This window comes from Felis catus, chromosome A1, assembly GCF_018350175.1.
Source record: "Felis catus isolate Fca126 chromosome A1, F.catus_Fca126_mat1.0, whole genome shotgun sequence".
Classification (NCBI taxonomy): Eukaryota; Metazoa; Chordata; class Mammalia; order Carnivora; family Felidae; genus Felis; species Felis catus.
This window is the reverse complement of record NC_058368.1, coordinates 221,778,041-221,805,932: the sequence shown is the minus strand read 5'-3', so window position 1 is coordinate 221,805,932 and position 27,892 is coordinate 221,778,041. Positions and strand designations below refer to the sequence as shown.

General features: G+C 37.5%; 1 protein-coding gene across 4 annotated transcripts in view; it reads right to left on the bottom strand.

Annotated features, from left to right (window-relative positions):
- CDH12 (cadherin 12) overlaps nt 1-27,892 on the bottom strand; it is a 1,052,064-nt gene that overhangs the window by 20,820 nt on the left and 1,003,352 nt on the right. For all 4 annotated transcript variants that reach the window (XM_019812450.3, XM_019812457.3, XM_006928094.4 and 1 more), the window contains 2 exons: nt 26,837-27,090; nt 9,565-9,701 (listed from right to left, as the gene is read on the bottom strand). In XM_019812450.3, the coding sequence (XP_019668009.1) occupies nt 9,565-9,701; nt 26,837-27,090 (391 nt within the window). The remainder of the gene's footprint in view (nt 1-9,564; nt 9,702-26,836; nt 27,091-27,892) is intronic.

The window sequence follows — 27,892 nt, the reverse complement described above, 5'->3', positions numbered from 1 at the left end:
AGATAAGAAATACTAAAATATATACTAAAAAGAAAGAAGGATTTTTTCTAGGGCTTGAGTTGGAATGGACCCTGCAGGGCCCTAAGGCAGCATCCATGGTGGGGAGAGCAGTCCCTGCTCCTAACCACCATGCAGAAACTTTGTCCAAGGGGCTTGTCACTAGTGATCCAGGTGATGTTTACTCACTACAGGAAAGTGTCCCTATTTCCAGAGAAGCTTCTGTTTCTTTCCTTTTTCTTTTTTTTTTAATGTTTATTTATTTTTGAGACAGAGAGAGTGCAAGTGGGGGAGGGGCAGAGAGAGAGGGAGACACAGAATCCTAAGCAGGCTCCAGGCTCTGACTGTCAGCACAGAGCCCGAAGAGGGGTTTGACCCCACAAACCATGAGATCATGACCTGAACCAAAGTTGGACACTCAACCGACTGAGCCACCCAGACACCTTGAGAAGCTTGTTTCTATGGAGATAGAGCCGTAAACACTCATAGCCCTTGGTGGCCTGGAGTGGGAGTCGGGGTCCATTTACCTGACTTCTGTGCTTTTGGACGAGGGCTGAGCAGGGGCTGCTGGGGCACAGAGCCTGACATGGAGGGATTGGACAGCAAGGCAGGGAGGTTGGTGGCTGTTTCTGGAAGTCCCTGACTCCATCATCTGATGACAGGGATCATAACTACTCTCAGGAGTCTCAGCCCAAGGCAGACCCTGCCTGGGAGCTCATGACCCCATTTCAGTCCTGACCTTGAGAGGGAGCAGGACAGTCAGGGCGTCACATGTGGCATCTGCATGGACAGGGTGTGGAACAAGTCAGAGGTATCTTGCCAGGCTGTACCCATGCCCACTGCCTAGCTGCCTATGCACCTGGCAAAAGAGGTGACAGGACTTCCCACAAGACATCATCAGGGCCTGTCCCCTGTATCATGTCCATTCTAGCTACATCAGCCCCAACAAATTCTGGGCGAGCAAGAAGGCTGAGAAGAAGCAACTCATCAGGAGCTTCAAGGTTTGGACCATCCAAATCCAATGCTGGTTCTTCATATGGTAGGATGGTCATTGCCCCTTCAAGTATGACTGTATCTACCTGCACTATATTACTCAGCTTCTGGCTAAGGCCGCAAGTCCTGGTTCTATCTGGACAGAGAATGTGCAGCTTGCTTCTGTGACTGTTGTGCTGGGCCCAACAGCATTCACAGGGGCAACAAATTAGATGAGTAAGTATTCTCCGCGGGCTGTACGCTCACCATGGCCTTCTGGGATTCAGAACTCCTACTGGATCCCAACAGTTCTTACCATGGACTCCTGTAACCCAGACCAATCTGTGAGGGAGGGGGCTAAGGGCAGGGGGCACTAGGTGATAGGTCTCTTCCGTTTTGGGGCTAGGTGTGAGATGAAAGTAGTAAGCGCTCTACCCACATGCACTGCAGCAGTGACACAACTGAGGAACATGGGGACAAGTGGTGGGCACTGGGAAAGAGAAAGTTGTTCTTACCCTCTTGACAAAGGCTTGAGTTTTAACTTAGTTCTTTTGTAGAATAATTCTGAAAGAAAACAAATAAAATGCACCTAAGCCATAGAGAAAAGAAGAAAAAGACGAGAGGAGAGGAGAGGAGAGGAGAGGAGAGGAGAGGAGAGGAGAGGAGGAAAGCAGAAGGAAGGGAGAAGAGAAGAGGAGAGAGAAGGAGGAAAGAGAAGGAAGGGAAGGGAGGGGAAGGGCAGGGAAGGAAAGGAAAGGAAAGGAAAGGAAAGGAAAGGAAAGGAAAGGAAAGGAAAGATGACTTGTATTTCTTCCTGAATTGGTGTTTTTCCCATCTAAAGTTCCATTTATTCCCATGTCTGTTACTTGATGCTGGTGGTTTGCTAGAGGTCTGGGTGGAAGGATAGACAAGAATATTCATTCATGGTCTCTTTATGTAGACTGGGCTTCATTGCAATGCACATAGTGGCTAAAGTTCAAGGGCAAGTATCTTAAAAACAAAAGAAATCAGGCAGAAACTCTTGCTTTTATGACCTAAGATGGTCACATAGAAATACACCTCCTCTATGTTAGTCAAGGCTGTCACTAATCCACTTCAAAATTCAAGGGAAAGGAAGCTAGAACACAATTCTTTTTCTTTTTTAAATTTCTTTAATGTTTACTTTATTAATTTTTGAGAGAGAGAGCAGGGGAGGGGGAGAGAAAGAGAGGGGGAGAGAGCAGGCTCCACACCGCCAGCACAGAGCCTGAAGCAGAGCTTGAACCCACGAACCACGAGATCATGACCTGTGTGGAAATCAAAAGTTGGACACCCAACCGACTGCGCTACCCAGGTGTTCTGACAGAACCCAATTCTTTATGGAAGGAATGTCAGCCTCACTGTCAGAAGAACATATGAGAAGAGAAGGACACAGTATGCCCATTTTTGGAACTTATAATCAGAAATCTCTTTCAGAAATGGTTCACTAGTAACTAGCATTGTAACTTTTAATAAGTCCTAGGAAAACTAAATTTTATTAATTTTTAGAAGTTTTTTTATTTAAATTCCAGTTAGTTAACATATAGTGTAATACTAAACCTAACCAAAGAGGTGAAAGATCTGTACTCTGAAAACTGTAAAACACTGATGAAACAAATTGCAAAGGACACAAAGAAATGGAAAAACATTCATGCTCATGGATGGGAAAAATATATTTTAAATTTAACAGGGAAATCAGAACTGATAGGAACGTAGGTCCCTGGTGCCATCCTCCTTGGTGTGGGGGGTTTTGCATAACGGGGCAAAGAGAAGACCCTGGCTTTATCCACAGCTCTCTTCAATGTAGAATATCAGGATTCCACATAAGATTTCATCTGATGAAGTATCCTGATAATCTATTTACAAGTTTGAAAATTACAGATCTATCAATCCCCAGTTACAGGTGAGGAAACTTTGGTGTGATCTTGCCCTACATTTTCTTGTCAGAGTCAAGACTGGAATCCAAGTCCTCTCACTATGCTTTGCACTGTTCTATGATACAGGTCAGTGAACTCAAAGAATAAGAAGACACTGCCTGAGATCCGCCCAGGTGTGTGACAATCACTTACTTTTCGAAGAGTAACACTTGGGTTGCTATCTAGCCACCATGCTGGGAGAAAGCCCAGTTCACGTTCGAGGAACAAATCACAGTTATAATTTTTTGTACTAAATATTCAATAAATACTGGCCAAATAATAGAATATTTGCAGGAACCAGTGAGAAATGTAATTGAAAATATTTGGAAAACTGTAAAGGACTAACAAACACAAGTTTCCTAGTATGTTAAAATACACTGGAACTATTAGGCTTCCTCATTTAAAAATGACATCTGCTTTGGGGCGCCTGGGTGGCTCAGCCAGCTAGGTGTCAGACGTCGGCTCAGGTCATGATCTCACATTTTGTGGGTTCGATCCCCGCATCGGGCTCTGTGCTGACAGCTCGGAGCCTGGAGCCTGCTTCGGATTCTGTTTCTCCCTCTCTCTCTGCTCCTCCCCCATTCATGCTCACTCTCTCTCTCTTTCTCTCTCTCTTTCTCCTTCAAAAATAAACAAAAACGTTAAAAAAATTTAATGACATCTGCTTTGAATACCTACAGGGGTTAAAAATTCAATTTTGTGACTGTGCACTAAATTGCGACTACCATAATGCCAAGAACAAAATCTTAGCTTTCTGTGACAACAACAAAAACCTGAATGATAGTGCAAACTGAGCATGATACAGTGAATAAGTAACACAAGCTTTCTTTTTCTTTTCTCTTTAAATTAGTTCACTTTTAAATTACAAGTTAAGATAAACCCTAACGATAGCCCTGTTCAGTTGCAGTAGTATGATCTGCATCTATACCAAGCAATCCATCAAGCGGATTTAAATTACTCATATAAACCCACGCCAAAGTCAAATATTACTTGTCTGTTGGTGACAAAAACTGATTTCTAGGGGCGCCTGGGTGGCTCCGTCAGTTGGGCTTCTGACTTCGTCTCAGGTCATGATCTTGTGGTCTCTGAGTTCAAGCCCCGCATCGGGCTCTGTGTTGACAGCTCGGAGCCTGGAGCCTGCTTTGGATTCTGTGTCTCCCTCTCTCTCTGCCCCTCCCGCACTCAAGCTCTGTCTCTGTCTCTCTCAAAAATAAATAAACATTAAAAAAAATTTTAAAAAACCTGATTTCTAAAGAAAAAGGAACCTTTAAAAATACAGCCAGTTTTTTTTTCCTCCCAATGAACACACTAGAGAGAACCTATTATTAATTTTAAATATTTGCAATACCACAAAGCCCTTAGATATTCTGAATTCCTGGAGAGCAAGAGCTGAGTCATATTTGTCTTTAAGCCTCCAGAGTTTAACACAGAGCCTAGTACATTCTAGCAAATGAAATACATGAATGTCAAAAACAGACTAAACTGAGAAGCAAAAGTGGGTTCAATACAACCAATAAACCAGGAAACTTCTGTGGATCATGACCCGCGAGCACCATGATTGTTGGTGTATTTTCCTTCACCTACGGTCAACAAGACTATAGATGCCATTTCACTTTATGTTCAACTCTCTATAATTTAAAAAAATTCTTCTCAAGGGACTTTCTTTAATATGATCACAGAAAAATAAGTAAACATGGTGATTTTATACAAATAGTTAATAAATGTGAGTCGGTATATATCAAATTTCTGAACCATGCCAATTCACTACAGAACTGTAGGTAGATAGATAGACAGACCTAGGTAGATAGATAGGTAGATAGAGATGATAGATAGATATGATGACAGATATGGTGATGATAGATAGATAGATAGCAAGACTAACAATAATTTCAATTTAATTATATGCATGTTGCAAATGTATAAATAAGTTTTTACTATTTTGTACTTATGCATATGAAAGTCACTATGACTAGTTTAACTAACAACTTACTTAAAATATAGCTAATAAAGCACAGGCAAGTGAGCAACTGTCCCTGTGGAATTCTGTTTTGTGGGGAGAGAGTCCAGGACTCCCATTATCTTACGGTCACGACCCCAGGTGTGACAGGGGTTGCAAAGGAAATAACTCTGAACCTCCATTTCCTACCACTCACAGTGTGGACCATAATCCTCATCTTCATTTAATGTATATCAAGCTACAAGACTTGTTTAGTTTATATTATTATTATTGCTTATTATTATTCTAGAAAAATTAGGTACTTTCTTCTCTTTTAGTCTAAGAACATATTTTCATGGCTAGCAACGTGGCATGCAGGCAGATGAATTCCTCAGAAAACTGTACCACAAAATCTATTTCTTTCTGTTTAAACAAATCTATTCTTTCTGTGTAGTAAGCTACACAGAAAGTAAGCTTTCTGTGTAGAAGCAGTTTCTAACTACTTCTAAACTTTAATATCCTTAAGAATAGACTTCATCTTGTTTTTCTCATAAACCACAACAAATCGTGTTTTGCATATAAATGACACTCTGGACAAGCTTATGACAACAAATGTATGAATTTGTGTTTAGTCTGAATTATGGATAGTAATGCCAGAGGTTAATTCTTCTGTACATACAAAGATGATATCCTATGCATTATGTCGAAGTAAAATGAAGTTATAACAAAATAGCTTTATATGCCAAATAACCTCAAAAAAAGAATTACCCAACAATTTGATCCCAACTCATAATGATATATTTACATACAAAATTTTCCCCAAATGACAGTTAGTGAGTCAATTCACTGATACTTGAGCTGTTCCACAATAAATGCAAACAATCCATTGCCATCTGGATAAATATATGACTGAGAAGAGAATTGTCTCTGGTATCATTTGTTTATTTCGTAATTATATAAAATATGTTTTAGGGCTTTAATGTAGATATTTTAAATTATCTTTGTCTAATGATATTTGTTACAGCAACACCAAAAATATATTGGAAACATTTGTGTGTTGATAGTTTCTGATAATTTGAATGAAGTGAATTTTTGGAGCTTCTATCTTTTTTAAGATTCTCAAGAATTAGTATCATAAAAACAGCAAAGCAGTAAAGCATAAAAGAATTATGAGGAGTCTTATAAATTATTTGGACCTCCAACTATAGCAACACTGATTAATGACTGCTTTTTAATTAATTAAAGTTATTCAATCATTGTAACATTTCATTTTGCCTGAGATTTTATATGTAAGGGTCAGGCTGAAACATATGCTAGTTCAATGTGCAATAAGGTATACTTACGTGTTTTTTTCTTCTTGCCAGTACAATGTAAGCTATTAATTTCTCAGTCATTCACCATGATAATGGTTACCTGCTTAGCTGGCTAGTTTGATCAGTGAAAACAGCCTTATGCATTAGAATAGGAATACATTTTACTTTTAAACTCTGCAAACTCAAGCAAAATAAAGCCCACAATAAGCTATTCTTACTGTAAATCTTTAATTATCATGAGGTATGTGTTTAGTCTCTTTATTTTTCACATGACTGCATAGCATTTACCCCAGCAGACTTCCTTGAGGACTCTAAAATACAGTGGTCTATGAACAGATACTAGAACAGATCAGGGAGATACATATTTTAGAAATGATTATATATATGGATATATATGGACATATATACATATGTAGCATATATATACATACATACATGTATATATATCTATATATATGTGTGTGTGTGTGTGTGTGTGTGTGTATGTATTTATGTGTTATGTGTCTAAATCCCAGTTCTACATATTTCCCAGTGAGGGCCAACATAAATAATGAGAATCTACTCATGAGGGTTTCCTAATTTGCATTTAAGTAAATTCTAGAGCCAGCATGTGCCCCAATCATGTCGATAGCTAAAAGAAAATGAATTTCTCTAAATATGAAAAATCTAAAATTGAGAATCGGTGGTGCCTGCTTCACTGAGAAAGCACAAACTCTCATCTCATCTTCTACAAGTTGGAGCACAAGGCTCTGGCTGGAGGTGTCAGACGTGCTACTATCGTGCAATGATGATGTTTTCGTGGTCTACATAGCCACTGGGGAGAAAGAGACCTTCCAGAACTACAGAACAGGTGACTAATGAACTATCTGCAGACTTTCATCTTCAGTTAATGTACAGAAGCCTACTAGTCCTACTTTGAAAAATATGTGCGTTTTGTGTGTGTGTGTGTGTGTGTGTGTGTGTGTGTGTGTGTGTGTGTATTAAGACGAAAGTCTCAGTAAGATTAGATAGTTTTCTAATGAATGATCTTTTATTATGGACAATATGTCTTTGCTAAATAAAAGTTATTTAAAGAAACTGTCTCTGCTTAGCTGTCACTTATTATGTATAAGCCATTAGAGTGAATGGTTCAAGAAGGTCTTATAGTCTATAACACAAACAATTTATTTTGACCACATTTGCTGAAGATCTTAAAGCTAAACTTTATTTTCTAACTACAGTATAGTGAAGCTATCCCCCAAGACTCGATGAGTAAAATAGATGAGAGCTGACATGAAAGAAATGATGAGTAACAAATGTAACTGTAATCGGATGTGATATAGGAGGAGAAAAAAGATGCCAAGCCCGAAAGCAGTCTTCAGGAAAACACCCTAAAGAAAACAGGTGTCCTCCAAAAAGGGAAGACCAGCATTCTCTCTTGACGATATGTCTGCTCTAGCAGCTCTGGCAGCTGACTGGATGATCTGCTCTCAAAGCCTGAGTACAGAGGACATATTTTTGTAAGGAGATGGCAGGACAGAGAAATCATACGGTACAAGAGCAGCTTGTAAAACACCTGTTCAGCGTAACAAGGATGGGTGAATTTCCTCAGGGTCAAGTGGGCAAACCGAAAGCTAAAATTGAGAAATCATGTTATAAACTCACCCAAGAAGACTGCCTTCTATGCAAGGGGGCCATGGAATTGAGAAGCCAGAAGATGTACCACTGAGTACTCATATCACGTTCCTATGCAGATGGGATGCCCAGAACCCGCACCGTCAGATAACTCAAAGTTCACTTAAGAAGACGATGTTTGGGCAGCAGCCTTTCCTGCCAGTCCATTTAGTCCTAGAAGCAGTGGCAGCCAATGGAGTATCATATCGGGCAGATAAGAGAGACTTGTGTGTTTCCCTCTCTCTTTTCCACTCTGACAGGCTGGAGAACGTGTACCCTACAAGCGAGGGGTCACAGTTCCAACTTACGGTGTCACTGAGTTCTGCAGTTATCTATTGCCATGCCACAACAAATAACCCTAAAATGTAGTTGCTTGAAATAATTACTGTTTTAGACATTCTCACAACGTTGTAAGAATCCGGGCAGGGCTGGTCTGGGTACATGTTCTGTTTCACACGGCATTGGTGGATGTTACACTGTGGTATTCAGCTAGTACACGTTCCAAGACAGTCTCACTCACATACCCAGCACCCTGGAAGGTATGATGGGAAGGTTGAGCTGAACTGGGATGGTCAACCTGACCACCCACATGTGACCACTCTAGAATGGTAGCCTCAGGGTAATCAGTTTTTTTTTTTTTATGTGACAGGTCAGTGTTCCAAGAAACAAGGTGGAAGCTGCATGTTCTTTTTTGTAAGTCTGACCTTTAATAATCAGAATAACCTAGAAGTAATGAAATCGGTTAAAGACATCATTAAGGCCTGAGAATAGGTGTCTAACTATTCTTGTGTAGTCACAATTGTTGAAGATAAATGAAACTGTTTAATATTTACACCCACTGAGTGGAGACTGAACAAAAAACCCCTCAACAGAAATATTCACATTCAGCTCTCCCCTGCACAGAAAAAGGAAATTAGCTGCCAAAGTAGCAGATGAACAAAATAAAATAAGAAGGAAATAAAATGAAAGACACTCAGAAGGGACTTCTCCAAGCCTTTCACAAGACCAGAAGCAGATGACTGGGAGATGCACTCATTTTGCAAACTACATTGAAAACCAAATGTCACCATTCCCCTGACTAATCTGTTACCTGAGGGAGCTGCGATAATATCCTAGGTTGTCCAGACAAACATATATGGCCCATGCCACTTTCAGTCTAGAGGATTGTCTTCTGGACCAAGCAGACACCAACACAAGGGATCCGTCCTAGCAATCCTATTGATTCTGAGGGATTCCTTAAAGAAAACCACTTATGGCTCCTGCATATTCCACAGTGACATTTATAAAAAAAAAATCACATTAAAATTACATTCTACGAGAAAGAGAGAAGGAAGAGGGGTGATTTTAAGAATACTCTCTTCAGTTTGAGAAAATATTTCAGAATGGGCTATTTTGTGTGATAATGAATTCCTCCTGCCTGGCCTCTGAAGCTCCCAATATTGTATACAGGGGTCCGGCGTGGAAGAGAAGCTGGAAAGCGGGCAGATTTTTGTGGGCACAGCATTGAAAGGGATGAGGTCACACAATGAAATGCACTCACTGCTAGATATTCATGCAAGTCTGCAAACAGGGCTCATTGGCGGCTGTCACAATTTCTCCGGACTTACGCTACGAGGAAAAGGAACAGGTTTCTGAGTTTCCCCAGGAGACCACTCAGCTGTCAGTCCAAAAATGAAAAACACCTCAGCAGGGACTCGTTTAAGAGTGTTCAATCCAAAGAACTGCAGTATAACATTGATTCTGTCCATGCCATACTTACTAACTTTACTCGCAATTATGGAGAAATTATACTGCGCGGTGCTTTCTCTGTCTAGTAATTCATTAGTGGCGATGGTTCCTTCAGTTCCATCTATTGTAAAGTAGCTGTCCCCATCACTCTTCCAATCTATGAAGTACCTGTATATAAAAAGAGTAGATGCAAATGTGCAATGATTACACATTAATCATAATGGCAGTCAGGCTAACTTGACACAGTTCCTTATTTTTCTCCCTGTAGCTATTACCCACCTTGCAATAAAGAAGAGTGTAAATGACAGCTTCTTTATTGCAAAGTCAGTATGCTCAAGGGGAAACTGGAAATAATGAAAGATTTAGTACTCCTGCTGTTCATATTATTTTAGGGTCTTGACACCTTGAAAGCTCAGCAGAGACGAAAATTCTAAAGCTGACCATGGGTTTCCTTAACCTGCTGAATATTAAAACTTTTCCAAGCAGTAAAAGATTCCTTAATGGTGGCTGCGGGAAGAACTAGGGGTGGGGGAAACATCTGGATACAGCTACAAAGAACTTTGGCCAGAACAGAGGTAGAATCTTCATTTCCACAGATAGGGAAAAAAATCATATTATGGAAACTAAGGGGCAATTTTGTAACTGACACTGTGGAATTTATAGAGAAGTATTTCCCTCAAATACATTTAAAGGAGACACTGTTGTTTTATTACTCTATGTCAGTACAACTTTCTAAAACAAACAGTGAGCAATGTCCCTTTATCTTCTTTATTAGTTAACCTTTTGATAATAACAGATGTTACCTTCTTTATGTGAAGAAGCTGAACTAAAACATTCCAAGAAAGTTAATTACAAAAACCAGAAATTGCAATTATATAAATCTTTATGCAGCAGATAGATAGAGTGAAAAGTCTTTTTCAAACACATATTTTCAATCATAGTAATAAGCATTTTGAAATCTTAGCATGTACCAGATAATGTTCTAAATGCTTACCTGTATTACCTTATTAAATCCCCACAAAAACCAAAAAAAAATAAGAATTATTCATCTCCCCACTTTGCCTATGAGGAAACTGAATCATCGAGATATTAAGGAATCTGCCTCAGTTCACATAGAAACTTTTAGAGCGGATATTTGACACACGTCGTCAATCTTTTCCATATAATTATCATTATGTAGTCTTACCAATTTTAAATCGAACTTTATGTGAAAGAGCTCTGCTCATCAAAAGGCTCAACGTGCAATATATTTATCGCCATTACTCTGGCCTGGGAATCATGACTAGGTCAATACAAACAGACATCATCGAAGTGAGCCCATCTAAATCCCCAGGCCAAAGAATCCGGTTGTTCATTGTGGAGTTAGTTAAGCCATGCATTTCAAAGTAGAAAGTTATTGTTTTGACAAGTTGGTTATTTAAAACTGGGGCTAGAGGGGGCGCCTGGGTGGCTCAGTCGGGTAAGCGTCCGAGTTCGGCTCAGGTCATGATCTCACAGTCTGGGAGTTAGCGCCTCACACAGCCTCAGAGTCTGGAGCCTGCTTCAGCTTCTGTGTCTCCCTCTCTCTGCCCCTCCCCTATTCATGCTCTGTCTCCCTCTCTCTCAAAAATAAAATAAAAACACTAAAAAAAATTAAACTGGGGTTAGTTTGCATCTCATTTCAGCGCTAGACTAAAACCAATTGCTTTCATAGATGATATTTATGACTCTTAACTTGTTAATACTTGTTAGTAACTGCTAGGATCAGAGTATGGGCCATGCCGTTAGTCTGCTTTGGATACTTTCGTGGTTGATTTGAGGGGTGAGAAGGCATTGATGTCTCATGGTTTCAATGTTGCATTCTGTCTCATAGGAATGCTCTCAGAAATGAATATTACAGAAATAAATATATAAATGAACTTAAGGCACATTTACAGGTCAGAGAGGATAGAGTATAATAGAGCTATCTCCCTATCACATAATCTCCTTTTCTGAACAAGGAAGCATTTTCTCACAAAACCCCTTTCCAGTATCTTTATTCAATTGAGCATAAGGATAATTTAGAAGAAAATGGCTACTGAATCTCCTTAGTGACTATAGCATTTCTGGAGGAAATTGTTGGTGTAGAGAAACTGGGTCCAATTGTACAATTCACTAAATATTTTCTGAGTGCCTGCTATATACTAGACACTATACTAGAGTTGAGAAATACAGTAAAGCACAATGCCCACCAGTGAGAAGTCCAGTTGGGAGACACAGACAATTTCAGCGCCTGATAGGAAAGAGAACACACCAGGAGTGCAAGGAAAAGACGCCCAGTTCAACACCCGTTGGTTCAGGCAAACTTTCCTTCACATGACATTTGCTGACATTAGAAAGTGATACAGGAATCATTTGGGACAAGAGTGAGGTAGACAAAGTGAGGACAGGAGGAAAGGCATTTCAGGAGGCTGCGACAGCCATAGCAAAACCATGTTGTGTGTGGGGGGGAGCTAACTATAAGCTGCTGGGAATCATGAAAAAATATCTGAAAGGCACAATCATATGGAAAAAGTTCAAAGATTTAGGTCAAGGAAGGTGGTATAAAGTACACTGAGGAGGTGGGGCATGTTTCTATGGCTAATGAACATTATCAAGGGGGATAATTTGTAATCTGGTAGGGCCAGGGAGTTGATGGTAATTTCTTTTTTTTTTTTATGTCTTTATTTAAATTCCAGTTAACATAGAGTGTAATATAAGTTTCAGGTGTACAATACAGCGATTCAACACTGCCCTACACCACCCGGGGCTCATCACAGCAAGTTCGCCCCTTAATCCCCATCACCGATTTCCCCTCCACCATCCACTCACCCACCTCCTCTCTGGTAACCATCTTTTTTTTCTTTTGGTCAAGAGTCTGTTTTTTAGTTTCAAAATCCTTCCCCTCTGATACCTAGTCTCCTTGTCTTCTATTTGGAAAACGATGTCCACTTAACAGTAACAGTGAGTGTTGTTTTAAAGATGAAATGAAATAAAATATGTGGGACTCGGCATGGAATCATGCGTGTGTGTACATGTGTGTGTATCCCTTTTCTCTTTCCACATTACCGATTATTTCGTTTTACTTCCCAGATTAAAAAAAAAAAAGATTCCCTAACATAAAAACATATGCTTACTACTGGGACCAAGTTGTGACATTCACAGTCTTCAACTTCAAAATTCCTGAACCACAGAGCTCCCACACAGACCCCTGGGGTACAAACCATGAGCACAAACATCCAGGCCCTAGTTCACACAATGGTGTTTTTCGTTTGGCATTCATCCACTATTGTCTGGCGTCTAATTTTTAGCTCTGTCACTGTATTTTTTGGTGCCTCCTTTCTCCGGATGTTATCCTTTCTGGAAGCTTTTTGCCTCCTTCTGGAGTTCTACTGAAACTTATTTGAACATTTTCTACTCAGCTAAATATCTTCAGCATCTTCCCATAACTGATCAGGCTCCAAGACTGTAGGTCCTGTAGTACGTCCTGGCATCGTCCTGATGCCCTACCTTTGGGTGACTGACTGATCCCTGTGCCTGATTGAACAATAACCATGAGGCAACAACTACCATTTTAAATTGTGATGTTTTGCCCAATATAGCAAGTAAGAAATGACCCCCATCAATGAAGTGGAAATGGAGGTACTTCTACATTTCCTACACATTTTCAGAGAAGACATGACCGTGTCCTAAAATGTCTAGATTATTTTCAGGAGATACACCCTTCCAGAGTGTAGATCACATGTTTACTTTAGGTTTGTCACAGTCCACAGCCAATCTAAGGGTAGAAGGATATTCTAATTGCAACTGCTCACAACAGTATTACATGAACTGTCTAATTTGGCCTCACTCACCTATATAAATGAGAAAACCCCTGAGATAGAGAATCTGAATCATGTTACCCTTATTTGGTAAGTAGATGAGATTTAAATTTTAAAAAAGGCGTTTATGATCTATATATAATGAAATAAATGTATAGTTCATATAAGTATGCAACCACCGTTGCTAAGAAACCTGTTTTCACAATTGAATAGAAATCAAAAATTAAAGCATTAACTTAATCTTTGCAGACCACTTGACAGGGTACAATTTTATTACTTTTCTGTAAATGAGTTTTCAGAAATGCCTTAAAAAGTTTTCTTCTCTCCATTAGGTAAGCATTCTCCTTAAAATCGTGTCTTTTAATTTGCCTAATAACTTTCTCACGGTTAATGGAAAAAGCTAAATTCTCAAACACATTTTGTAAAAAGTCCTTGATGGTCCAGAGTTACTCTAAAAGTATTACATCTCATTCTTTAAGCAATAAAGATGTAGGAGTAATGGTTCAGGTCAAGGTAGAAAATTTTCTTTTGTTAATATGATAATAACCAGAATCTCTTCATTCTGTCTTAGTCACTGTTTTGTTTTGTTTTGTTTTTTTCATTTTTTTTGAGGAAGATAATTAAATGAAAGTAAATCCCATTCAATTTATTTTCACAAACATTTTATTGAGAACCTAAGGCACATACGACAACACTTAGGTTATAGTCGCTTCATCAAGAATCACAATTAATTTTTTTTCTTAGAAATCCCAACATTTCTCTCAAACTTTGTTACATCTTAGTTGTTAGTTTCCTATTAATCCCTTTTAGTTTAGTTTTGTTTTGTTTTTTTCTAATCCTCTTCTTCATTCTAACTTTCCCCTTAGGAAAATTAAACGTTATATCATAGACAGTATAGAGAGCTTCTCTTGTTGTTTGCTGTGAAATGAAACATTTTTATAAAATTATAACCATTTGGGGCGCCTGGGTGGCTCAGTCGATTGAGCGTCCGACTTTGGCTCAGGTCATGATCTCACACTCCATGATTTCGAGCCCCGCGTCAGGCTCTGTGCTGACAGCTCGGAGCCTGGAGCCTGCTTCAGATTCTGTGTCTCCCTCTCTTTCTCTGCCTCTCCCCTGCTCATGCTCTGTCTCTCTCTGTCTCAAAAATAAATAAAAACACTAAAATTTTTTTTTAAAAAAAATAAATAAAATTATAATTATTTAATAAAGTCATAAATCTACTGTCTTTAAATTTTCCACTTGGAGGCACATAATATGTTTATAAATACAACCTTAAAGAAAGAGAAATACATCATAATCCACATTTTTATTAAAATTAGAGTTGTTATATTTTAATTTCCCTCCAGGTTGCTTACGAGTTTCTTAGTTTTTTATCGCTCATCATCAGGGAAATACAAATCGAAACCACAATGAGATATCACCTCACACCTGTCAGAATGGCTAAAATTAACAATTCAGAAAACAACAGCTGTTGACGAGGATGCAGCGAAAGGGGGACCCTCTCACTCATTTTTAAAAAGTGACATGTGGTGGGGTGCCTGGGTGGCTCAGTCAGTTGAGCATCTGACTTTGGCTCAAGATATGATCTCTCAGTCTGTGAGTTCGAGTCCCACGTGGGGCTCTGTGCTGACAGCTCAGAGCCTGGAGCCTGCTTCGGATTCTGTGTCTCCCTCTCTCTCTGTACCTCCCCTGCTCAGACTCTGTCTCTCTGTCTCTCAAAAATAAATAAACATTAAAAAAATAAATAGTCACATGTGGTCTTCTGACTGTGCATCAGATTTTTATGTATCTAAATGCCAACTTTATCTGTCCCTAGAGTTTTATACCCAGAAACTCAGAAGCAGCTCGCTCTAGTGGGAAAAAAGGAAAGGTTAGGCAAATATTGATTCAGTTTGGGTTCTGCCATTAAGAGCTTCAGTATTAAACAGAACTTTCAGTTTCTCATGTATTACAAAATATGGACAGCACTATCTGACTAAATAAGGAAGGAATGTGATCATGCCTTTGCCCATGTTTCTCCCTGTGGGCCTTAGCAAATCCCTCCAGGCAGATTTATTGCTTCTTTATTATAAAATTCTATCTTCTTACTTCTTTTATCTAATTTATCTATTTTAATTGGTGTTAACAGTCTCTCTCCAATGAGAATAGTGAAATAATTGCATTTTGCTTTGTTGTTACAGTTAGTTTCTATAGAATACTCAGAATTCATCACCAAATTTACTGTTCTATCCATATCTTGTATGTATGAGTTCCATTATGTTATAAAACACCTGACTGTTGTTAATAATAGTCTGATGATATTTCAAGCATGGAATTACTTCATGTGTATCTTTGAATATTCAAACATTAATTCCGAAGCCCTTTTCAGGTACCTTCAACTTAACTACTTCCTTGAACTGAATCAAATGTTTGCTGATGCAAGTCACAGTTGGAATTATTTACTCTCTAGTGGCTGTGGCCAAATGTCTCTGCACTACAGACATTCTAGCTAGAGTAATTTACCATTTGACACCCAAATATAGACATCATATTTAAAAGACGGCTTTTATTTCCCTTTTTTCTGATAACAAAGCTTCATCTCCTCTTTGCAGTTTGTTTACTCTTTAGCTCCTTTACATTCTGAAAATTACTCACATTCTCTTAACTCATCAACTAGTCTTATAATATTTTCTAGGGAGAGGTTTTTATATCTATGATATATTTAAAGTAACTGATCCTTTGTTAGCAAGGATGTGGAGAAAAGGGAATGCAAACTGGTGCAGCCACTGTGGAAAACAGAATGGAGGTTCCTCAAAAAATAAAAAGAGAACTACCCCATGACCCAGCAACTGCACTACTAGGGATTTATCCAAAGGACACAAAGATGCTAATTCGAAGGGGCACATGCACTCCAATGTTTATAGCTGCACTATTGACAGTAGCCAAAGTATGCAAAGAGCCCAAATGTCCATCGATGGATGAATGCATAAAGAAGATGTGGTGTGTGTGTGTGTGTGTGTGTGTGTGTGTGTAATGCAAAATTACTCAGTGATCAAAAAGAAAGAAATCTTACCATTTGCAACAACATGGTTGGGACTAGAGTGTACTAAGTAAAGTACTAAGTAAAAGTGTGCTAAGTAAAATAAGTAAGTCAGAGAAAGACAAATATCATGTGATTTCACTCATATGTGGAATTTATGAAACAAAACAGATGAACATAGGGGAAGGGGAGCAAAACTAAGATAAAAAGAGAAAGGTAGACAAACCATAAGAGACTCATATACAGAGAACAGACTAAAGGTGGCTGGTGGGGTATTCGGTAGGGGATGGGCTAAATGGGTGATGGGCATTAAGGGAGGCACTTGCTGGGATGAGCATTGGGTATTATATGTAAGTTATGAATTACTAAATTACACTATATGTCAACAAACTTGGATTTAAATAAAACTTATGAAAATAATAAAATAAAGAAACTGATATTTAAAAATCAAAATAATATGAAATTTCAAATAAATGTGAGAAAAGTCTATTTATAAAAGCAATTAAAGAAATTATAGCGAGAAGGGAACGAGCTATAAAATGTGTGTGCCGTATATGGGGTACTCCCTCAGCATTTCAAGATAAAGCAAAGAATGAAACCTCCAGCAGGCAAAAGGTAAATGCAAAAAGTCAGTTATAAACAAATGTATAAATTTGGATGTTTTGTCATTTTGAGGAGTTAGCATGAAATATAATAGGATAGCCTTCAAAGTAACACATCACCCTAACTAGTATCTGGACACTTAGCCATTGAGATTTCCTTGAGTGTATCACTAGAATAACATAAAATTTTGTCTAAAAATAAAAGCAAATTCATCAATGGATTGGTCAATCCACATAAAAATTAGACCTGTAAGTCTGTATCACAGATCCATTGAATTTTGTCAATAAATCCTCAATTTTGTCTAAATCTTATAAGAACTTTGTGGTTGTCTAAAAAAATGAAAGGCACTGAATCTCAAATAATAAAATTTAACTTCAATACATACCAAAAATTTGTTAATAAAACAACCGTATGTTTTGGTTTTTGCTTTTCCAGCCTGATAAATGTCAATGGTGTCAGTTCAATTAAACATTTTTCAGATTTAGTTAAAGTTGCTGTAAGATTTAAATCAGAATAACACAGGGACGCATGGGTGGCTCAGTCAGTCAAGTGTCCGACTTTGGTTCAGGTTGTAATCTCACACTCAGTGACTTTGAGCCCTGCGTCAGGCTCCGTGCTGACAGCTCAGAGCCTGGAGCCTGCTTCAGATTCTGTGTCTCCTCCTCTCTCTGCCCCTCCCCTGCTCATGCTCTGTCTCCCTCTGTCTCAAAAATAAATAGAAACATTAAAAAAAATTAAATCAGGGTAACATAAATAAAGTGTTTAGAATACTTTCAAGTGTATAATATAGTCCATGGTTACCATATTTAAAGGATTAAATATTGTACATTTTTACTGACTTGTTTTGGCTTTCTACCAAATTTTGTTTAATAAGCTACTCAAAACTATGAAATTTTAATTATATTTTCAACAATTTTCTTAAAATTGCAAAGCAACTCAAAAACTTAGGTGAGTATTTCAATTGCACTGAAAAAGGGAAACACTTAGCTCTCCGTTTAGAATCTGGCTGCTTATGGTTAAATCCTATTCTCATCCTTACTGAAGACATAATTGGATCTTCCTAAGCCTCAGTTTCTCCCTCTATAAAATAATGTCAGTTATAATGTTTCAACAAAACTCACCAAAGTGCCCGGCTCAAAGCCAGGAACAAATTATCTATTACAATGTCACTATATATTGATGGTAATCAAATTCACTATATATTGGTGGCACCCAAGGTAAATAAAAGCAAACTTGTCCACTTTTACACGTTCTTTGCAGGAGCTCCTTTTTATTGATTGTCAATGGATTGGTCATTTGAGGAAAGCAAAATAAGCTTATTCACAAAGGAATTTCTCATTCATCATGGCAAGTTAAAATCTCTATCTTCTCTATCGACAACCTTTCAAATTAATTATTCTTAATCATTTCATTGATGTAAATTTAGAGGGAACGCTTCTTTCATTCCCAGTGCAATGAAAATAAGCAGGGAATTCTAGTAAAGGTGTTGCCTTTCTCTAACATTGTCAACCTCACCATAGATCTGCTTGTAAATGGGAGATTCTGATGGATAAATAATTGGATAAGAGAATGTCTAAAGCTTATACATACTCAGGTGTCTCACTGGGGGTAGCTTCTGCTGAGTTTCTGGCTAGTGGAGATCAAGGAGAGATTACAGATATGTAAATCCAGTCTCTGATAAATTACATAACTGAAAACTAGCGTTAAGAAATCTGAAAATGAAATTCACCCAAACTCAACTTTTCTCTTTACTTTTGTTCACACAATTCTATTCCCTTCGATTCAAATAGTTTCTCACCTTCTATTTCATCTCCTTCACCCTTGACTTTAAAGAATTCTTGTATATATTAGAGAACAGTCCTTTATCAGATGTGTCTTTTGCAAATATATATATATATTAAAATTCACATTGTGAATGCTAAAGTAAAGAGATAAGGCAAGCAGTGCTCAAAAAGGATTAACTGTTTTATCTTAATGAATATTTTATATAACCTTACGGATAAAATGTTTTCTCCCAATTGCTATCTGAGTCTTCAGTATTTTCTAAGAAAACAGTCCATAAATATAAAATTAGTTTGCTCTCTGCTAAATAATAAAAACCAGAATACAAAAGGGTGATTAGAGTTGTACAAAATGAGAAATTGGGCTCTACATAATGAAGCATTTTTAAACCTCACTTTAAGAAAAAGAAATCATGTGTTACTCTCTTTATCAGAAACTATCTTTCATGAATCACTTCATTAATTCTAAGCGGAGACAACCTGACCTTTAACACTACCTAGGATTAAGTATCACCAAAATATATATTGCAAATTTTTAGACCACTAGAAAGATGCAGGGAAAATAACTATAAAGAATACAGAAAATATTAAATGAAAAAATAGGGATAATATGTACAAATGATAGACATGGGGGGAAAGCAGATAGAACCTTATATTATGGAATATTTCAAAGAAACTCAGGGAAAAAGTAGAAAGAATTATGGAATTTAGGCACTACAGTAGCAGCTTTAAGTGTTAATATCTGGTGAGGTTGCCCTATTGACTTTTTTACTACTGTGTTGTGTTTAGGACCCTCAAGAGAATTATTTGTCCAAAGTTGATTTTTGTATGGTGTCTACTGGCAAATGTACTGATGACATTTAGCTTCCATTAACTCTATTTATAAAAGCTAAGGATCTGAAAAAAACATTTACAAAAAAGAAGAAGAGGAAGAAGAAGAAGAAGAAGAAAAAGAAGGGGAGGAGGAGGAGGAGAAGGAGGAAGAAAGAGTATACTCTTGACTGCATTGTGTTAAGATGGTTCTATTTAGAGAGATATAGAGATAATAATATAGAGATAAAGCTCAATAAAGATTATATCTAAACACCCAGGTCTTCAAACCTATTATGTTTATATACCTACATCTGTTTATGGTCAATTTGGAAAAATCAAATGCACATATATACATACATACTCTACATTTCATTAATACATTTCATTATATATTAGTATAAATATATTAAGAGAATTTTACATGTAGTATGTAAGAGAATAAGGAAATATTACTATCAAGTATCTTTTTATTTCATGTATTTGTGAATGGTGGTTAAAAAGTGAATACATATTTATTCAATAAGCTAAAAATGGTAGGTACCATGATAGAGTTCAATATGGTTGGTGTCTTTAGTGAATATGAAAGATAGGAAAAACACAAGATTGAGAGGAAGGAGAAGTGAGTTAGAATATATATATATATATATATATATATACACACACACACACATATATGTGTATGTATGTGTGTGTGTGTGTATATATATATATATATATATATTATTGCCTATTCATATATATATGGCTTTGCCACCTAAGATGGCAGAATTCTAGGATGAAGAAGATGAAATAGAGAGTGAGAAACTATTTTATGTAGGGAATAGAATTGTGTGAACAAAGGTAAAGAGAAAGGGTGAATTTTGGTGAATCTCATTTTCAGATTTCTGAATGCTAATTCTGAGGTGAACATCACTTAATGGTATATCTCAGTTCTATATGTTTATCAATGACTTTATTTGCATATATATAATATCTGCTTGATATTCTTGGGCAGCCATTAGGCAGAAACTCGGATAATTGAGTATATAAAGCTTTAGACACGCTTTTATCAAGCTGTTCATCCATCAAATGTCTGGCTTACAATAGGATCTTATCTGGAGTTGACACTATGAAAGAAAGGCAACCCTTACTAAAATTCCCTGCTCATTTTGATTGCACTGGGGAAAAAAATAGCATTCATAAAGTTCAACAATATGAAAACAAAAACTTATTTTAAAAACTGGTCAAATAATTTAACAAATCTTACCAAAGAAGCTATACAGATGTCAAATAGGCATGTAAACAGATGTCCTATCAAGCTCTATCATCAGCAAATTAAAACAACTATGAAATATTACTACACACCTATTAGGTTGTCCCAACTTTGGAATGCTGACAACACCAAATGCTGGTGAGGGTGTGGAGTAACCAGAACTTGCATTCATTGCTGGTGGCAATGCAAAATGGCGCAGCCACTTTAGATGACAAGGTAGTGGCTTCTTACAAATCTAGGCATTATCTCACCATATGCTCCAGCAAACGCACTTCTTGGTATTGACACAAAGGAGCTGAAAATTTATTTCCACATACAAACTTGCACATAGATCTTTATATGGCTTCATCAGTAATTGCCAAGACATGAAAGTAATTAAGATATTCTTTAGTAAGTGAGTGGACAAATAAACTCTGGTACATCGAGACAACAGAATAGTATTCAACACTAAAAAGAAGTGGCCTAGGAAGCCATAAATAGGTAGGAAGGAATTTTTATGTATGTTACTAAGAGAAAGATGTCAATCTGGAAAGCCTACATACTCTATGACTCCAACTATATGACATTCTGGAGAAGTTAAACTATAGAGGCAATAAGCATGTAATTGACATACAGGGTTTGGTAGGGCTGGGGGAGGGATGAATAGGCAGAGCCTGGGGGATTTTAGTGTGAAAATACTCTGTATGATGTCTACTGATGGATACAGGTCATTATACATTTACTTGAACCCCCAGAATGTACAGAACCAAGAGTGAATCCTAAGGTAAACTATGGACTGTGGGTGATTATGATGTGTAGGTTCAGTTGGAACAAACGTACGACTCTGGTGGACATTAGTCATGGAGGAGCCTATGCATGTGTGGTGGCAAGGGATATCGGGGAAATCTCTGCAAACTTAAGTTTTGCTGTGAACTTAAACTTCTCTAAAAATGCTAAAATGTAAAAATCTGGGGCACCTGGGTGGCTCAGTCAATTAAACATCCGACCTCAGCTCAGGTCATGATCTCACAGCTCATGGGTTGAAGCCCTGTGTCAGGCTATGTGCTGACAGCTCAGAGCCTGGAGCCTGCTTTGGATCCTGGGTCTCCTTCTCTCTCTGCCCCTTCCCCCTCATGCTCTCCTTTGAAATAAATAAACATCAAAAAAATGAAAGACATCTATGAAAAACTTAATAAATTAATTAAAATGTAAAAAAAAAATTATACCAATACTTCATCATTTAATCGTATGAAAATCTCACTAAATAAATGAAAATGAAAGTGGAGAATGAAAAATTAAAGATGTGAAAAAATAAAGATATGGCATACAAATGATGTAAATATGAGAAGAAAAAGTAGAGAGAACCTGGTATTATGGAAAAATTCAAAGAAACTTAGGGGGAAAAGGGGAATGTGGAATTTAGACACTGCAGTAGAGGCTGAAGGTATTAATGTCTGGGAGTGGGCGACTTTTTGAATTTTGAAGTTTTGCCTGCTTTTTGTTTTGTTTTGTTTCGTGTTATTGAGAGACAGGGAGTGCAAAAATGGGAGGATGGGGAAAGAAGATCTGACGTGGGATCTGCACTGACAGCAGTGAGTCCATGTGGGGCTTGAACTCACGAACTATGATATCATGACCTGAGCCAAAATCGGACATTCAACTGACTGAGCAACCCAGACACCCCTGAATTTTTACCATTTTTTCAAATCTTTTTTTATTAGTTTTTTTCTTTATTTCTGAGAGGCAGAGAGAGACACAGCACGTGAGGGGGAGGGGCAGAGAGAGAGGGAGACACAGAATCGGAAACAGGCTCCAGGCTCTGAGCTGTCAGCACAGAGCCCGATGCGGGACCCAAACTCAGGAACCATGAGATCATGACCTGAGCCGAAGTTGGACGATCAACTGACTGAGCCACCCAGGCAGCCCGAATTTTTACCATTTAATTACCACTGAAAATAAATTACATATGTTGCTACTAGATGGTATTTGATAAGCTGGGTCTCTTTTTCCTCTCACTTCCTAAGGGTGTTTTGTAGTTGAGCTCAACTTCCTGTCCATATAATAAGATTTTTGATGTATTGGAAATGTCTCTCAAATAAAAATCAGCTACACTGATAGTCTCTTAATTCATGATGAAAAAAATCAATGCCAGTTGATTACAGATTTTTTTTCCCAAAACTCTGGTGAACAGACCAAATTTAGGATTTAAGATAATTTTAAGCAGGACACAGATAAACATTTCTATTTTAATGACAAGTTATTAATTATTTTAAATATCACAATCTACTTATGGTAATTGATAATGGTTTTCTGTTTATTAATTGATTTTACTACTTGATTTAAGTGGTAGGTTTTGGTTAGAAATACCGTTAAACAGAAGGTTACATGAATAAGGAGCATTTTAGTTGTTCAATTAAATTATGTAATTTTGAATTTATATATGGAAGTTTATATGCACAAAATACATTTATCTTTGAGTCATCAGATTCTTATCATCCCATGCTTCTTACATAGATTGAGTTTAGAATTGAATTATCCCTTTTCCCATTTTATACATAAAATTAATTAGATTAAATTTTCTTTTAAAATTCATAGGATAACTAAGAAGTTTACATCTTTGTAACAAAAGAAACATGGCAGACTGAACGAAATTATCCACTAAAATCTCTCTGTAGTTCAAATCACTCATACTCAAGACAAATGTTAATTTTCATGTAACTGAATAGTGATCATATATATTAAATTTCATTTCTAAGCTTAAGAGACTACTGTTGTGAAAATCCCTCACTTCACCAGTGGTGGGCAAACTCATTCTCACTTGACTCATAAGAAACTGTTCTCATAAACTATATAGTAAGAGGGTCAAAGGATACAGAACATTAGAGACAGGAAATCAATGCATCTAATAGCAAAGGCTAGAAGAGTAAAGGAAACAATAACAAGAAATTAATCTCGGGATGGGGGGGACCAGATATGGTATACGGTTGACTCCTGAACAACACAGGTTTCAACGGCAGAGGTCCACTTATATGACTGTCTTCTTTGATACATACAAAACAGTTTTGTAAATGTATTTTATCATCCTCATGCTTTTGTTAATATGTTTTATTTTTCTGGCTTACTTTAAGAATGCAGTATATAATATGTATAACATACAAAATATATGTTAATGGCTGCTTACATTAATCATGAGGGTTCTGGTCAATAGTAGGCTATTAGAGATTTTGGGGAGTCAAGTTATGTGTGGATTTTCAACTATGCAGAGGGTTAGAGCCACTAACCCCCACATTGTTCAAGGGCCAACTACATTTGGAGTTATTACACCCAACTGTACCTTTCTTCAAAATTGTTTTAATCCTTGCTTAGTGCCATTGCATTCTGGTTCTTTATTCTGGGCTCAATGATAATAAAATAATATACTGGGGTGCCTCGGTGGCTCAGTCAACCATTCGACTCTGGATTGCAGCTCAGGTCATGAACCCACGGTACGTGGGATCGAGCTCTGCACTGACAGCATGAAGCCTGCTGGGAATTCTCTCTCTCTCCCTCTCTCTCTGCCCCTCCCCCGCTTGTGGTCTCTCTCTCTCTCTCTCTCTCTCTCTCTCTCTCTTTTCTGAAAATAAATAAATAAACCTTAAAAAGGTAATAAAATACCCACTGGTATGGAATAATGTAGCCCTGAATTAATGCCTCGTACGGTAACCCTGTGAAAAGACAGTGAAGCAAGGGGAAACAAAGTATACCTAAATGTTAGGTAATTTCACATTTTGATGCTTATTTTTCACAACATCTTTTTACTACCATTTTTAAGTGAGCAAACATGTTTTCAGGCCCAAAATACGATGATTCATACCCTATGTTTCCTCAACTGACATGATTCAAGCTTATTGTTTACTCCAAGGACATGGAAGGAAGAGAGCTTTCATGTTGACTCAAAAGCGGCTCTGTCTTTTGACAACCCCTCACGGGGATCAATTAGATCCATCTGTGTCTACAGCTTTGGTGAGTCAGGCTGCTACCCATTAGAAGGAAGACTAGTGATGCCGCTTTATTCCATATACAGTAGCTCTCGTCGGACACTAGCTCGCGTGACAGTAACCTCCCCCCCCCCCAACAACAACAACAACAACAAAACCAGTCTTACAGTTGAATTGTTTCTCTAAAACATAGCTTTTCTTTATTCCTCACACCAGGATCTTAACTCTAAACATGTTCTTGTATTTGGAAATCTGAAACCCTCACCACCCTCCCACCTTTGCCAGGTGGTGGGTTTCCTTATAAATTCTCTGATTTGTTTGGTTTTGTTTTTGACATACTGCATTAAGTTCATATTTTATAAATATTTTGATCCCATCATGCTTTGATCAGTCTTCAAAGATAGAACATACAGTAAATTAAATAACTTAGCCTGTTCTCTAGATGTCATGTTTCACTATGTTCCAGAATTCTCGTTTACTGTATGTATCACAGAGAATTTCAATCCATATTTATTTACCTACTACTTTCTTTACAGCCTTCAGTATTTCTTCTGTAACTGTTTATATTCTCGAAATTCCCCGTGAATCTACTCACGAGGCATTTCCCAGTTTCACAATTATCAACAGCACACTTGTGGTCTTAAGAATAGGATTGATGAATGATGACAGGTTAATATATAACAGCTGCTAATAGAGCTGATTCTTGAGAACGCTTCTACAAACACTAGTAATAAACACACTCTTCTGGAGTTTAACTGAGTGTGAGTCATGTTGTAAAATGGACATGTAGAACAAGAACTTGAATCCAATGAGGAAATTAACCAGCATTCAACCTGACATGTAGGGGCACTCAGGAGTTTCTATTTCTCTTCTCTTTCCCAAGACAAACAGTGCTTCTTTAGCGTTCTCTCCTGACCATTGACGTGTTTCGAGAAGAGGAATACTCAGACCATCTTGGGAGATAGATTCATATGAATACAAAGAACCAGGCTTACCTGCTCTCAAGCCATTTCCTGAGACTTTCCTATATGCTATGAATGTGTTGAGGTAACCACTGAATGATTTATGCATTTTTTGTATTATTGCCCCATGACAGAAAGTCTTATAAGATATGTGTCTACATATTTTCCTTAGGTCAATAGTGTTTTTGCATCAAAAGCCAACTTTTCTTTGGTCTGATTTTGTATATGAAGGTTTAACCCCTTAGAGGTGGAAGATTCAGAACAAATCACACACTGTTCTCTCTCTTTCTTTTCTACTTTTTTTTTTGGTTTCCCAGTGCTTGTATGCATGTGGGATATGGGCAGGTGGCAGGGAATTTAAAGGTTCAGAAGAAATAGAGTTGAATCAATAGGAAGTCTCAAACTATGTTGCAGAATCAATGTATAAGTCAGGGAAAGGGAAATCCCACTGTTTCAGTAGTAGTACAAATGGAATGTATGGGTTTCGGGAGGAAGGAGAGAGAGAGATTATGTTCTTACTCTACCGATGGCTTTGTTGACTCACTACCCAGCAGCCTTATAGCAAAAGGAGCTCTTTGTAACGTCTGGGCTTTGAGAAATTCCATAATTCATCTTACCCTAGAACTGGCTCTAACTGCTTTCATCAGTGGACACAATTGTCAGTGAAAAAAATGAACTGCAAATGGCAAGTTGGTCAAACCATCTCTCTCAAACACTGACTTCTGGTAAGAGACAGAGATTTTTGAGTAATTGAAAAAATGTATTAAATGTCTACTATACTTCAGGCACTGTGAAAGTATCTCCATATCATGAATCATGGGAATTCATCCTTTGAGGTTGTATTAATAAATGCCTTTTACAAATGAAAAATTGCGACTGGTTAGCTTGAGTAACATGTTCACCATCATGCCACTGTTAAGCCACTGCTACAGGGACCGATAGCAGATGTCTTCAAATCCTGTGGCTTTTCCTCTAATACGTATCATGCGAAGGCATAACATTTTCCCCAAACTAAATCATCCATGCAGGTTTGGACAGAGCATTGTTTTTCCTTTCTCTTCCGACACACAGAAAATGAAAAGTTTCTTTTTCTTACCGAACAGCACTACTGCCCACATCTAGGTCTTGTGCAGTGACAGCACCGATGATGGTCCCAACTGGAGTGTCTTCATAAACCTCCATGGTATAGAGCGGCTTGCTAAACACCGGTGGCTCCTCAATATCCAGCACACTGATCTTCACTGTGGCTGTGTCTTTAAAAGGGCCCGCGGAGTGAAATCTGTGGTCAATGTGAAGGTTGGAGGCTTCTACTTTAAAAGTATATGCCTTCTTTGTTTCAAAATCTAATGGCTGGAATAAGGACAAATCGAAAATGAAGAGGTGCATGCATATAGAATGTGGCAAAGATGGTGAACATTGTTTCAGAACATTTGCAAGGTAATACCAATTCTGAATCGGTTTCAAAACTTGTAATTAGTGGGTGAAGACACAGTTTCGGAATCACGCTCTTGTAGATTATTCTGGGTAACTTGTAACGATAATTAGTTGCATATACTAAAATGGCACGTATGTGCACATACATGCTTAAGTAGGGCTTATTCATTTTGTAGGAGCAGTTAAAACACCAAGAGAAATTTTAAGGCAAGTTATTTTCTGATCTTATACAATACTGACATCTAGTGGAATTAAGCTATAATTAAAATACAATAAAATTGAAATTGGATAGCTAGGACAGTCTACATTCCAGTTTAAAATTTGGTACAAGAAAATATGTTTTTTTTTCTTGAACTACTCTTCTTATTTTGACAGTAATATAATTTTTTATTAAATATTTTTTACTGTTTAAGTCTTTTCACTAAAAAAAAGGACTCTGTCAGGATTTAAAGCATACACAGTGGTAATTATAGAGTTTTGGTCTTTGGTGTTCTCAGCATTGTATATATAATTAGTAAGCATTGTAATGCATCATTAGGATATTTTACCAATCTTTTACCTTCAACATATATGATCAAATTAAACACAATTGTGAAACATGATGTTTGGAAGTCATTTGTCCAGAAGTCACTGATTCTCTATTTTAATACGTTACTACTACTTACTTTCACTTTTATAATGAATATTTGTTTTATGTTACAAATAACTGAAAATATTA